General features: G+C 36.1%; 1 protein-coding gene across 3 annotated transcripts in view; it reads left to right on the top strand.

Moving 5' to 3' along the window:
- METTL25 (methyltransferase like 25) overlaps nucleotides 1–15,135 on the top strand; it is a 69,237-nt gene that overhangs the window by 10,516 nt on the left and 43,586 nt on the right. For all 3 annotated transcript variants that reach the window (XM_064419635.1, XM_064419634.1, XM_064419636.1), the window contains exons 4-5: nucleotides 4,154–4,786; nucleotides 7,047–7,191. In XM_064419635.1, coding sequence (XP_064275705.1) covers nucleotides 4,154–4,786; nucleotides 7,047–7,191 — 778 coding nt within the window. The remainder of the gene's footprint in view (nucleotides 1–4,153; nucleotides 4,787–7,046; nucleotides 7,192–15,135) is intronic.

The raw sequence follows: 15,135 nt of genomic DNA on the forward strand, positions 1-15,135 counted from the left end.
GCTAGATTTGGGTCAGGCCTTTGTGGCATCCTTGGAAACAGAGATCAAAATTCTCAGTCCTGACCATCTGTTTCGTGAGGAACAGCTGATGAAGACAAAGTTTTAGGCAGTGTTCTTACAACTGGGATTGTCAAGTAAACAGAGAGCTTTAATTAAGGCCAAACATTGCTGGGTGAGGCACAATCAGTTTGTGAGCATCTGCGATCCCTTACAGCCGTGGGCAGCGGGCTCCAGCAGCCCTGGGAGAGCCAGCCACAGTGACAAGCGTGGTGCCCTCCACAGCCCCAACGTGGGTGTGCTCTGTAGAGACAGAAATACACCAGCAGCACATTTGTGAATGTCTTGTATTCTCTCATGAGCATGGGTTTTTTGCCTTGTTTACCTTTTGTTTCAGGCAAATATTAGTTGTTAAGTCCTTTCATGTACTGAAAAAGCGGTAGGAGGGTGTAGTTTGCTCACAGTGCAATGGTAAGTGGTCTCTGCATTTGCTGGAAAGTGGTGTTTCATATAGCATTTTCATTTAGATTTAAATAGTCCCTGTGAGATTCAGGAATGAAAGGAAAGCAAAAACCCTGTTCAGAAAGTAAAAAAGTAAAGCCATCTAAATAACTTAACCGAAGTTTTGATGTAGCTGGTTACTAATAAAATCACAATCCACTCCTTACTAAGTATCTATCAATATGCTGCAATTTCATCCAGGGATTAATACTTTTACCAGGTACCTTGGAGTATCTCTATATCTGGGATTATTTTCGGTTTACTTTTTAAAAAAAATTATAACATTAAATGAAAGATATTATTGCGGTGTATCACTAAATATGAAATGCTGACTGCTCTATAATAACTTTTTTCCATTTTAGTCATACACTATAACAGCATTTGTGCAAAGTTACAAATCCCTAATATACGAAAAGAGCTTTCCTGTTACTTTGGAAAATAAAAAAAAGAAAAACTCCTTCTCAGTCTTTAAAAAGGAGCTCCTTTTGTTTTTGTTTTCTTTCAACTTAAAAAAAGTAGCAATTATAACTTTTTAGGAGTTTTTCTTTATTGATTTTTTTTACCATCCTTCTTGCAAACAAAATATATGTAGCATTTAATTAAAAAATCTAGAGCCATGAAAACACAGCACATGTTTTACAACAGCACATGTCCTCAGGGTGTTTCTTTCAGATATTACAGATCACTGACAGCTTGAAAAATGCCCTCCATTTCACCTCTATACCCACATTGTATAATGGGTGGTAGAGGATATTGCTCTCTGTTGGTATTTTATAATGTACAATAGTAAATAGTTAAATAAGAATAAAAGCAAAAATTTTATTAGCACTATAATCACTTCTAGGTTTATGATTTTAATTTAAACATTAAAGCAAAATAACTAAAGGGCTTTTTTTTCCAGTAGTTTGCTGACCATTTTTTAAGCACTGTTGCTTAAGTGGAACTTTTTTTTAAAGAAGTTGTTGATTAAACTCTGAAAAGAAGCCAGTGTTGACTCCTCTTTGCTTAAGTGCACATTTGTTTTATTTAATGTATTGGTCAAAGTTTTCCTTGGAAATTGCAGCATGTGCAGCAAGACTTGGAGTGTATAATGTAAGGATGATATAATTCTGCATTCAGCATCCATTACATTTGTGATTTGGTGCTGGGAAATGTTGGAATGCTTGATTGTGCCAGAAACTGTGTTTAAACATAGGACCCAACTCACTGTGGACAAGACCTTTGGAATATATTATATAATGGAAATTTCATTTTAAAAGTTCATGCTTGACAGATATGCTATGGATTGCATATTACCTTTCCCTATGTAATCAATGGAAGGTAAAGCAGGGAATAATTTAATTCAGTTTATTTGTTTAGCGGAAGATCATTGCTTGCTATTTTTAGTCACCTTTTCCTTTTGTTTCTAAATACCAGTGCTAATTTAACAATGTGTTACTATTTTCTATTTACTTGAGAAACTTTCCCCAGGCTGCAGCTGGTCTCTACAGCCATTAGGGGTCACACTTAGGAACTATTCACTCCCCCTCTTAGGTAACCAAAAGCTGCTTTTTACTGAAAAAATTCAGAACTTGAAGTGGAGGTGTGCATATTCTACATTATGTACATTACATATATGTAATGTCTGTTAAATAAAAGGGTGGGTAAAATTATTCTTTCAATACTTCTCTTTTATTTTAAATTACAGAAACGCAAAATGGGTCAGGTTGCAAGGAACCACAGTGGGTTACCTGGTCCAACCTCTATGTTCAAGCAGGGTCATCCTAGAGCACATGGAACAGGACAGTGTCCAGATTATTCCTTAATATCTTAATATTCGAGTGCTCAGTCACCTGCACAGTAGAGTTCTTCCTAATATTCAGGTGGAACTTCTTGTGCACCTGTTTCCACCCATTGCCTCTTGTCCTATTGCTTGGCACCACTGGGAAGAGCCTGGAAACCTCCTCTTAACACCCTCCCTTGACATACTTATACTGTCAGTTGTCATCTCAAGGCTGCACAGGCCCAGCTCCCTCAGCCTTTCCTCATAAGAGAGGTGCTTCAGTCCCCTCATGACCTTTTGTTGCCCACTGCTTGACATGCTCCAGGATCTCCATGTCTCTCCTGTGCTGAGGTGCCCAGAACCAGGCACAGCACTCCAGGTGTGGCCTCAGTATGGCTCAGTAGATCACAATATTGGTGATAAATGTGACAAATAAATGACTTTTCAAAAAGTGTGCTTAAGTTATATAAATTCCGTTTCACTAAATTAATTCCTGTACAGAATTATTTCAAAAATTGTTTTGGTTGTAGCTTGCCTAGGTTGCAAATATTCATCAATATCACATGATGACTACCCATGAAATGCCATGTGCTACCTGAGTAAACAATTTGTACCTAATAGTATTCTGCACTGTTTTCCATAGTCCTTAGTGACACTGGCTTGACTTTTTCTTTCTAGTTCCATGGCTGTCCAAATCTTTTTTTATCAAGATAATGAATAAATCATTCTTTCTCATTAAGTAAGAATATTGCTGTATTAAATATTTTTATCTGGTAAAAATCTATGCAGTTGAACTTAAGATGCATCAATGTAGTGTATGCTGTAATTTAGGTTTAGCAGTATCAGTTTAAGCTTTCTTATGAACATGTGACAGACCAAGAACAAAACATAGATGTTCTTGAATAAATCACTTCCAGGAACTTCTACAAAGAAGTCATTGTATCTAGTCAATATTATTTTTGGTAGATAACTGGACAGAAGTGAACATTATAATTTTCTTTCCTCTGAGAAGTCTCACTCTGCCAATTCTTGTCAAATACTGTGTTATGTGTTTATTACATATTAAAACATACATTATATAAAGCTGTGATTATGTACTGAAAGGTCTCAGGTTACTCTTGTTTCTGCTAATACTTTGTAAGGATATTTCCTTCCTGAGTTACATCAGTCACTGAACTAGCACATGGTATCAGCTATGACACAAATTAAACTGGTACCTGTCACTCCTTCCTCTAGAATGGGCAGTGGAAAGTACATGTGGCTTATGAGCTCCTGTGTTTATAAGAAAAGCATCCTCATGTTAAATAAAGCTGTATGGATTGTTTTCACAGAATGGGAAAGCAGAATAAACAAGCATCCTGACCTAAAAGAGTATCAATATCACCCATCTTTAGGTCAGATCTGAAGGGATTAAATTAAGCACTGAAACCGAAGATGCTTTTTGCTGTACACCAACTGGTTGTAGGCTCCTCAGTGTGGGAATTAGGTGCCTAAAGCTGAATACTGTGAACTGCTTATTTGCTAACTCTGACCCAGTTTAGCAAGGGCAGGTGGAATTGCTGGTGGTTTATGGGTTTGGGCTTTTTTGGCAGAAGAAAGGTCTGTGTCAAAAAATGTACCGAAAGTCTTTACAAGAAGCAGGGCATGTGAATTGCATAAACATTGCAGTGTCTGTGTTCTGGAGCACATCAGTTAAAACTTAATTCTGTGTTTTAAAGTCAAAAGGTGGACCAACAAAACAAAAGAACTAAGTGCTTTGAGAAGTATGATGCTAATAAGGTACCCACTCAACCTATGCTTAAATTTTTAGGGAATAATTTTGCACTTAAAATGTGCCTTGTTGCTCATTAATATAGCAATTTTATTTTCCTTTATTTTTTCTCCATTATCTAGGTGATTGATATAGGTTCTGGGAAAGGCTACCTGAGTTCGTTTTTGTCCATGCAATATAACTTAAAAGTTTATGGCATTGACTCCTCAAGCTCCAACACAAATGGTGCTCATGAAAGAAATAGAAAATTGAAGAAACACTGGAGAGCATATCAGAGTCGAGGAAAAGAAAGCCTCAAAAGACAGAGTTTGGAAATGGCAAATGATAAGCCAGTGGAAAATGAAACTAATTGTAAAACAATCAATAAAGAGCTCTTAAATAATGCCAGTAGTCTTCCAAATCAGAGCCAAGTGATTATTCAAGATTTAGTTCCTTCTTGTGGTTTCACAGAAACGGCTACACTCAAAACCAACACAGAAACTGAAGCTGATTTAGTGACTGGGACACAATCTCATGAGACCAAACTTTCTGAAGAGGTTCTTGCTATTCTAAATGTTCTTCCTGTTGATGCTGTGGAAGATTTTTCTTCATCTCATTGTAACTGTGGGGAACTCTGTGAAGAGGAAAAAGTACAAAGAAAAACGACATCTCTCAAGACTAAAGCAAGAAAGTCAAGTGAATCGAACCTGTATTTTCCATTGACCTCTTGCATCACTGCAGAAACAGAACTCACTGACATCATAACAGATCTGGAGGTTATTTTACTCTAAATATTTACTATATTTATTTACTATATTGTCTTTTGTCTTTATATTGCCATTTTAATATGTACATGTTTGCTGAGTTTACATAGAGTACTATCTCTGGTGTAAATGAATATTCTGGCCCAATAATGGTTTTCAACCATGTAGCAGAAGTATGTCTATGAGATAAAGATTGTATTTCTATTTTGATATATGTGTTGGGATTTTTTAATCAGTTTTTAGAATTTATGAGGTAGATAATAATCAGCTGTCAGAGTTAACAGCATATTCAGTTATTTTACAACTGTCATTATAGATAAAATCTAATTATTTTGAATTTATTATTTACCAGGTAAATGCATATATTAGGCACTGGAGATTCAATTTTCCTAAAAGTTCTTACTTTTTCAAGTTAGCTATTTTTATACTTTCAGTCATACTGGGGAGGCATAGGAGAATATATTGTATATAGTACTCAATATGAAGATTTTGTAAAGAATTATTTTATTTTGGCTTTGCAGAATTACTTTAAGTTAATTTAGTAATTTACTAGCTGGTAGGGTTTGTGTCTACACAAACAAGCCCAAGTTCAGCTGCCAGTGGCACAAGTCTAGAAACTCTGAGGTAGTATGTTTAGTTTTTATGCCTGATCTAACATACATTGATTGAGTAGATGCATTCAGTCTTGTATGGAATGATAAAAACTTCTCTGTGTTCAGTAGTAACCAAGCTATTTTATTCCAGGGTGTAATAATCTCTGATTTAATACCATAGGTTTGTGCTGATGGCCCTGTAACTTGAGCTATAAATGCAGCTGAGTATCTGAGAACATGTGGGGCAAGCTCATGTCTGTTTGCAAAAGACACCCTGAGCAGCAGGGTTTGTTGATGAAGCATATGCCTATACATTTTCACAGCTGGATTTTGTATCCTCTTAGTGTATAATTTGTAAAATGTTAAAGGTGGAGGAAATCCTATATCACTGCCTTTCTTGAAATAAAAAAAATACTGTCAGGGAGCATGAAAGAGGAAAGCAGAAGTTTTACTGTTTCAGACATGAATGCACTATGTAATACTGGTGGGTGAGATAATCAGATAAAATCAGAACAATTATAGAAAGGTATCTCAATTGAGTGACCCTGGCCTAATTTCTTGTTGGTAACCTGGAAAAGTGAAGGCTCTGGGGATACTTTATAGCACCTTCCAGTACCTAAATGGGACCTTACAAGAAGGCTGGAGAGAGAATTTTTAAGAGGGCATGTAATGATATAACAAGGGGGAATGTACTTAAGTTGAAGGAGGGTAGATTTAGATTAGGTAGATATTAAAAGGAAATGGAAATTTTTTACTGTAGGGGTGATGAGACATCAGAAAAAAATGCCCAAAGAAGTTGTAGATGCCACTAGGTTGGATGAGGCTTTGAGGAACATGGTCTAGTGGGGCAGGAGGTTGGAACTAGGTGATCTCTAAGGTCCTTTCCAACCCTAATGACTTTGATTCTATGAGTAATGAGTAACATATGTCTGGAATTCAAAGCAACACTGTGTTTGCCATGTGGATCCCAACTAGTAATATCAGAAGGGAAATATCTTGTTATGAATGCTGAGAAGAGAGAGAATTTTCATGGAGAAATGGAGGCAAAAGTAAAGTTGCAGAAAAAAGGAAAGTAGGAAATAGAATGGACAGAAGAGCAGAGCATCTGAAGCTGAAGTTCTTCCTTTGTGCTGTGAAGGAGAGTGCCCATTTGTTGTTGAATAGTAGTGGGCATACTGTGAAAGTGTCAGTGCTGCTGTTTGGGAAATAAAAAAGCTGCTCTTCACCTTACACCTGTATTTAGGAAGTTGGTTTGATTTCAACAACTTAAACTAGCAGAAATGCCTTAGATAGGTCCAGTCAGATTTACAGCACGGAATCTTTACTAAGAAAAGTAGCAGTGGTACTAATAACAAGAACAGGAAACCTAGGAAAGACTGGAGAAAATGGTCTGTGCCCAGTAAACATGTAGATATTCCCTTCCATGCAGCTGTGTTACTCATAGTCTTGAACTTCTGCATCATGGCCAGTTTTCACCACATTTTCTTAGCACGGAAGAGCTTTGATTAGTATTGAAAAATTCTAGAATAGAACAGCAGGAGTCCTCATGGAGTTGGGTGTTTCTACCTTAGCTCACTATTTGCACCACAGTTGGGTTTTGGACTTTGTTTTTATTTGTGTTCTATCAGTTGATGAAGGAGTTGATTTATTGTTGTCTTTTTTTTTCTTTTTCTTCTTAGGACTGTATGATGGTGGGTCTGCATACATGTGGAGATCTTGCTGCAAATACACTCCGAATTTTTACTGCCAAGCCTGAAATCAAAGCTGTTTGCAGTGTGGGCTGCTGCTACCATCTGTTGTCAGAACAGTTTGAAAACCAAGAAGGTAATTCTTCTGAGCTTAACTTGTAGCTGCCACTTTGCATGTTAAGAGTATTATACCTTTTAATTAATAACCTCCTTGTGTTTGTTCCTTTCCAGTGGCTTATTTAGTGCTGGTTTTATTTACTTTATGAGGGTCATTCAGTCCCAGATGCATTGTTGCTTTTCCGTTATGCCAACGTTGCTAATATTTTTACTGAGATTAGGGACAGAAGTGCATAGTGTGTTTATATGGTTATAACTACAGCTGGTTTTATTTCATGAACTCACTTATACATGTATAGACTCTTATAGTCCAGTATGACTAAATAGTCCATACTGACTCTTTTAGTCCAGTATGTTTCCATCCTTTTGAAATATTTTGTACCAGATTTTGTCCTTCACTGTCTGCATGCAACATCCACTTAAGTTAAGTTGTACATATACAACAATAAGCAGAATTAAGATTTTGTAATGTAAGGTAATGCTCAAAAAAACATTTATCTAGGCGTTGTGCCAGTCTTTGCCCATCATGAAACAGTACAGGGTTTTTCTTGGGAAGATAACAGGAAAATTATTTGTAGATTCAAAATATAGGCAAATTTTCCTACAAATGGGAAGGAGGGGGCTTCATTTTTGAGAGAAAGTTGGTATTTTTACTTGAAATTGGATATAATGAAAAATATTTAAGGAACTGGCTTTCCTGTGACAAATGGTACATAGCTGATGTCTAAATGACCATCTGCTGACATGCTACACCTGATCATCATATCAGTAAATCTGAAAAAGGTGTGGTTTGGCAGGGTTTACTTCAGCTCTTTCAGGGAACTTCACAGACACGGAGGCACGTGGGACCCAGGTATTGCCCTTTAAGAGTTAGCTGCTTAAGTAGTCACAGCACAGCTCCATGCTGACCATGACACATGCTAGCTCTTGCTTGCTTTAATAATCTTTTCATGTTGTTTTTAACTAACTCTGCAACTATTTTAAGAGTTTTTTCAGTGTATTAGTCTTAGTAATTTCAAAATACTTAACCTCACTCCAAAACAAAGAAAAAGAAAGTACAATTGAAATTTCTGTGCAACAGAAATGCAGTTAGAGAAAAAATATACAATTACTTTTACATCAGAGTTTTAAGAAACTAAAAACTTTTCAGGTACTTCTCATTAAGTCTGAGTATCTGAAACATTTGGTTGTTTCTTATTATTGCAAAGAGGACATGGCTTCCTGTGCTAGCTATATAGGATTACTTTTTGCAGACCATTGCATAAACTCAGACACCACCAAAGGACCAGGCATGATAACCTTTTCAAAGTTCAAACAAACAGATATATGTACATGGGTAGAAGAGATACTGCGATTTCATAACAGTATGAGAATGAAGTCAAATTGCATATTGAATTGATTTTACTCTGCTTGAAGGACAAAATTATTCTCAAAGGAGGGCAATTTTGGACAGAACAAAAGGAAATTACAGTATACTTTTTTGGGGAAAGAATATATATATTGTCCTAGTAATGCTCAAAATAATTTTTAACTATTACTATGAGAGTGCATATTCTAAAATGTATAATGCTGTTGTATTCCCCTACTAAGTCATCTGCCATATGGCTTGTTCTTAAATGTGCAACGAAGGGCTAAGGGAACAAAAAAGGTAAGATTTCTTCAAATGGAAAATGGGAAAGAATTCAGACTGTATCTTGTGTCTGCATTTCCTATGCATGGACTTCAAACTGACAAAGCATTCTGGAGGATGCTAGGGGACTCTGTCACTAATCAGATGGCATTGGTCCAACAATTCAAACAGTAAACAAACTCCTCTGCAGCTGTTGGAAGTTCTTGGATTTTAATACTGCTTCCAGAATGGACCAAATCATAGCATTTAAGTAGCAAGTAACTTCTGAAGGTCAATCTGGACCAGATCATGGCACAAAGCAGGGCCAACTTAGATAATTTCAGTCAGGGTCTTGTCCATTCATGTTTTGAATATCTCCAAGGACAGCGATTCAGTAGCCCGTTTCAATGTTTGTCCTCACCATTTATTTCTTTTCTTCATATCCATTCAGAGTTTGCAGCTTTTGTGCATTATCTGTTGTCTTTTTTATTTTGCACTGCCAAGAATAGTTCAGCTTAATCCTTTTTGTTGTCTTTACTTTAGGAAAACAGCAGTTAGATCCCTTCCTGACCTTCTCTGCAGCCTTTGAGTGCTTTTGCCACCAATAAATTCATTTCAGTCATTATGGTGGGCTGAAGAGACCAAAAAAGCACTCCAGATACTCTCACAAGTGCTAAAAAGGGAGAATAATCACATCCTTTAATCTGCAGGCTTCACTGTCAAGCTTCAGATTACTATCGATTTTCTACCTATTTTAGAATGCACCTGTCTGAGTCATATCTTTCCATTTTGTCTATAAATGTCTATAAACCTTGCTGAAAGACATCATAAAATCAAGATACACTATGACTGCTGTCCCCTAGTTCATGGAGCCAGTCACTGCCTCACAGAAGGCAGTAGTTTGTCAGTGCCTCATGAATTCCTGCCAGCTACTGTCAACCTTCTTCTTACTCTTCGTGGGCCTGGGTATGGTTTCCAGGAAAATGTGCTCCATAAACTTGTTGAGACTATCTGAGCTTATTGAGGTGAAGATGAGTGTGGTTTTCACCTGTTTCCTGTAATCAGGATGGACATCACCTGTCAAAGATGATAGAGTATGGTCATCATGGGGCACCGGTGAGTTATGTGGTCCTGAAATGCATCCCATCTGGCCACATGCAGCTGTGTATTTCTGTTTGGCCTGTGTGGTACTTCAGCAAGTATTATCTCTGCTGTAGATAGTCCTTTGCTTGCCCAGGCACTGACACTGAAATCAGCAAAGCTCTAGACCATCAGTCAGAGATGGCAGAGACATGTAGATGCTTTGTGTGGAGAGACTAGTTTGATTATTAGGAAGCAGGTTTAGAGCTAAATCTCTGCAGTGACAGATCTTCCTAAGATGCAGAGAGAATTGGGCAGAATTTGCTGCAACACAGAAAATGACTTACTCATTTGAAATCAGTCCAGTAAGCAAGGGCTTGCCTGCGAGGACACAGTGGGAAGTTCTGTTATAAAGCATTCTACAGTTATTTTATCTTGACTGAGCAGCCTCAAAGTTTTTCAAAATCTGTTTTTAAAATGTCATTTGTTCTCTTTAAAAACTTTTTTTATTTTCTGGAGGTGTACACCTTTAGAGTCAAGGTTATAGCAAGTCCACCTCAAAGTTCTTGCCCCCAAAGTAGCACATTTTCCATCTTGGTGTTTCTTTAATGTAAACTCAGAAGGTTTTTCTCATAAGCACAGTTGAAGCAGAGGAGCTGCAATGGACTTCTGGTTGCTATAAATTCATGTGGCTGGACACTATGTTCTTTGGCACTTAAGATTTAATACCAAGATCAATCTTGAGGCCAATGAAAAATTCCTTTTTCACTTCATATTAACTGGAATTAACTTGTATTCATAGGAATAAAATTTACCTGCTATAATGCCTAACATAGTGTTTATAAGTCTGAGGTGTTGAGCTGACAAAATATCAACAAAATGTTACTCTGGTGTTTTTGTTGGACTACTGAATTACCTTGGTTATCACAAGTTTGGGATCTTTTTTTGTTTCTGAGATGACTTCAGGGAATAATGCATTATATTTCTCACATACTCTAAAAAAAGTACAGATACTGCAAGATTGGCTGATTTAGTTTACTGTTGGACCTGGTGTGAATACTTTGTGAGCATTTCTGATGAAAGTAGGTGCCAGCAGTCACAGTCTTGAATAATAATGCAATCAGTATACAGTGTCCTTCTGTGTCTCTAAATAAGCTGAATTCATCTGGAAATTTTTGTAACGGGACCACCTTTCCAATTGTGCTGGGAATAATCTTGAATTGTTCAGATAATGAAAGCCTTTGCTTTGATTTATTAGTGGCTAAAACAACCAAGAGATGCTGTGTAACATCAAATTTCAACTCAATTTTAAAAAGTTGAAGCCAATTCTTTTAACACCTGTCTTCAAATTTCACTGCTGTTACAAGCAGTATGAAATTCTAAGTTTCAGTTAATAAGGAATAATATGACAGCTCTTGGAAAATTCTAAGTAGTTTTACTTTGGCTCTCTCTAAGGAGAATTGTCTTGTTTATATAGAGATTCTTGTATGGATAAAATATATGTAGCCATTAGTATAATTGATTCCTTTGGGGGTTTTCTTCTCTGTTACTGCATTGGGTAGTCAATTACATCAGAGTAGAAAGGATTTTACTATTTATCAGAGACATTTTACATAAACCTATTTACATAGTGAGCCATTATGTCAGTTTTTCTGGGAAAAAAAATCAGTTTGCTAATGATTTTTAGGTTAAAATGAACTCTGTGTCTCTGTTCAGGAGTTATTCTTAGGATTTTTGGGAGCTTCTTTTACATTCAGCTAATACATTTTTGGGGCAATGTACCAGCTGGTCTGTGATTTTCCCTAAACAGAGAAGAATTGAAAATTAAACATATTTTGAAAAAGATTTTACTTTCCTTGTAAAGGGGTTTGGGTTTCTGTGTTCTGATTCTCTTCTTTCCATCCTCCATACCACCAAATACATCAGTACCAGTCTAGAAACTGGTGAAGTTATTCAGTATTACATCCTCTGTTTTGAGGAAAAAACACATGAATGTTGCTCTTGCTCTGGAGCTACTGTTAAGACCCACCACAGAGATGGGGTAACTGAGATTCTTTTTAATATATCCCTTGGGGCAAAACAAAAGATATCTATAAGTGTGTGTGTGTGGATGTGGAGGTATATATATATATTAGAACAATTTGGTTGCAACAGAAATGCAGCCATTCCAGTTAGTATCTATAGTAATATGACATTATAAAAGCATGAAAATACCATTGAAGAAAATACATGAGTAAGAGACAGGAATGATTAGAGAAGCTAGCAGAGAGGAAAGATATCACCACCCATTGTTTTTGCACTTTGGGAGCACTTTGCACTTCAGATGTCCATTGGTTGAAGTGATGGTCACAGTCTTGATCCATCAGGGGTGGGGGAAGCCATGAAACAAACACTTCAAGGGTTAATAAAGGCTCAGGTTCAGGTGGAAATGTCCTGTGGGGGGAAGTTTTAACTCTTCAGATCATGTGCAGACCTCAGCACACATGGTCACAGCACCAAACCTGACAGAGTTCAAGAAGTGATTGGGGCACATGCTGTGATCCTTGGGGATGGTGCTGTGCAGGGCTAAGAGGTGATCTTGATGATCCTTTGGGTCCCTTCCAACTCAGTATATTCTTTGATTCTGCAATTTGAAATAGGAGACAGGTGTGGTTGTACAGCTACTTTCAGTTATACCTATCTGATAGAAGCTCTTTTTGAGGTTGCCTTAAGTATGACAAAACATAAATTCCAGATTGTGTAAGGATTTACAAAGTCAGGTCACTGCTGGGTAGAGGAGTTCTAAAGCCCTCCAGGAAGCTGAGGAAAGCAGCTTCTTAATAAGGCACTCTGGAAGAAGTCAGCAAAGCTTTTGCAAAACTTTGACTATTAAAAGCTATTGAACATAATTAAGGGAACCAAAAGAGTTGCAAAGGGTAGTCAAAATTCACATACCAAATTTTATCAGACTTGTGAAACATGGGAAAGCCTTGATTCAGAGGACAAATACTACAAAACTGAATTATCTAAAGGATTACTTACACAAATATATTGGCTTTGTATCAATCTGTTTCACTCAAATATAAAAGATTACTCACCGATTCAGGGTATTAGAGTACAGATGATTTATGTGTAGCCTAGGTATATTTTCAAAGATATTCCACAGCCAATGTCTTAAAATAGCTACCACTGATACCATGGCAACACAGGAAAACACTTCCAAGCAACAGATCAAAAAGCTTAATTTCCTTCCTAAGGCATCTTTACATATTGCTGCATAGGGAACCTTTCCATGTATTTGTGACATGGCTAACTAGTCACTAAACCCCAGATGTTTTCTATAAAAATTAGTTCTGAAAAAAAAATATGAAACTTGAAAAAAATACTAACAAGGTAAACTTTACAGATGTTAAATGGAAGTATTACCTATTGAAGTTATTATGGTATTTTTCATTAATTAATGTAGCAAGAATATATTAAAACCTGAAACAATCTTACATTTGCATTTTTCTCAGTGCAAAGTATGAGGTTAGAATTGAGAATGCCAAATTTTTAATGCTCATAATTAAAACATACTCGAGGTTTGGGTTTTGAAAATTATTTTGGTGACAGCTGATTCTGTTTCCTGGAATTAGAGAGCATTTTTCTTCCCCACTGGCCTCTGCTTCCCCCAGCAAAATCCTCCTTAGTCAGGGGACTGAAATACAAATTCAAGGAACAGTGAATTGTATGGCCAAAGAAGATTTAGTCTTTTCCATGAAGGAAAAAGGCAGTTTAGTAGTTATCTGGGTTTTTTTGTCTATTTTATATAAGTCTATAATATATTATATATATTATATATATATATATATGTGTCTATTTATATATCTATTTTTTAATAATTTTTTTTCTACTTCTATAGAAGTAGACTGAAAATCTGCAATGTTGTGAAAGATAGAGGCTATGGAGGATCTGAAAAAGGTTATTTGTGTTTTAGGACTACTTTGATGAAGTTGACAATATATACAAGGAAACAAAGTAGGGTGTATGTGAAAAAAAATTAGGAGGGTAATAAAGATTAATTTCCACTGAAAAATCTCAGAAGAAAAAATGCCATTTCAATCCATTGAATTGATAATCAACCAAAAGCAGCCATTGGGTTTAGGGTTGCGATTCAGAGATTCTGCCAAAGCCTACAGCTCCAGGGACACCAGGTGTGGAAAAGGCATGCCAAGGGGAACACAATGCTACACCAAAATTGCTGTCCCCACACCTTTCTCATCTGGCTCATCCCATAGAACTTAAGTCAGGCTTTTTTTTCCCAATAGCATTAAAGCTTGTTGGTCCTGTTGTTTTATAATGACCATATTTTACTGTAAAGCTTTGTGAAGTAAAATTTAAATATTAGCCCACTGAAAATTGTAGTATTATTCTTAGAGATGAAAATCTATGGATGGCCTAATATTAAAGGTATTGGAGAAGCTTGTCCCATTCTATTGAACTTCCTTGTCATCATTTATGCACATCCAGAGTTGGCAACCATGAAAAGGATTTTACCTTTATCTTACTTGTATTGCCTTATATTTTTATAGTAAATATAATATCAATAAAAAATATGCTGTTGTTTTGTTGTGGTATTTGCAGCATTTTAATAAATTTGTGATTCAGTCTTCTTTAGAGGTAAAGTCCTTGCTATTTAATTAATATCTTCTAATATTAAACACCAGTATAGCTTCAGTTCAGCTCATCAAATGATTACCTACAATTCTCCATTTTATTAACTGTTCATAAAAGAAATTCTGTCTGATTGGCTACTCTGTACTGAATTATAACGTGGTTGCTTCATGCACTCTTGGACACTTGAGTTGTTTCCTGTGAAATGTTCTATGGAATGCTTAAATATACTTAAAATGTTTCTTGAATATTTTTTGAGATTTATACAGTTTAGAACAGCTATTGTGTTTTTAGATAGAAGCACAATAAGGTATTTAGTTAGCTGTGTAATATTAAGTATATCTGAAATGGTTGTAGACATTAAAAAAATTCTTGTTTTTTAAAATGTAGCTTGTAAATATATGAACTTTATAGCAATCTGTTAATCCTAAAAATTTTAGATGTGCTTGAGGCCATACTTGATGTGAAAAAATAAATAGAACTTAAAGCAATGTTGTAGATGCGTGGTCAACTTTTGATATATACAAAAAATTTCTTTCTAACTTAAAGCATTAGTTTCCCTCTCTTTTTCTCCTACTTTACAGTTTCAATAATTTAAATGAAGATGATGCTTTGACTGGTAATCTTTTCCAAAGATTATTT

The sequence above is a fragment of the Passer domesticus genome, chromosome 5 (assembly GCF_036417665.1).
Source record: "Passer domesticus isolate bPasDom1 chromosome 5, bPasDom1.hap1, whole genome shotgun sequence".
Classification (NCBI taxonomy): Eukaryota; Metazoa; Chordata; class Aves; order Passeriformes; family Passeridae; genus Passer; species Passer domesticus.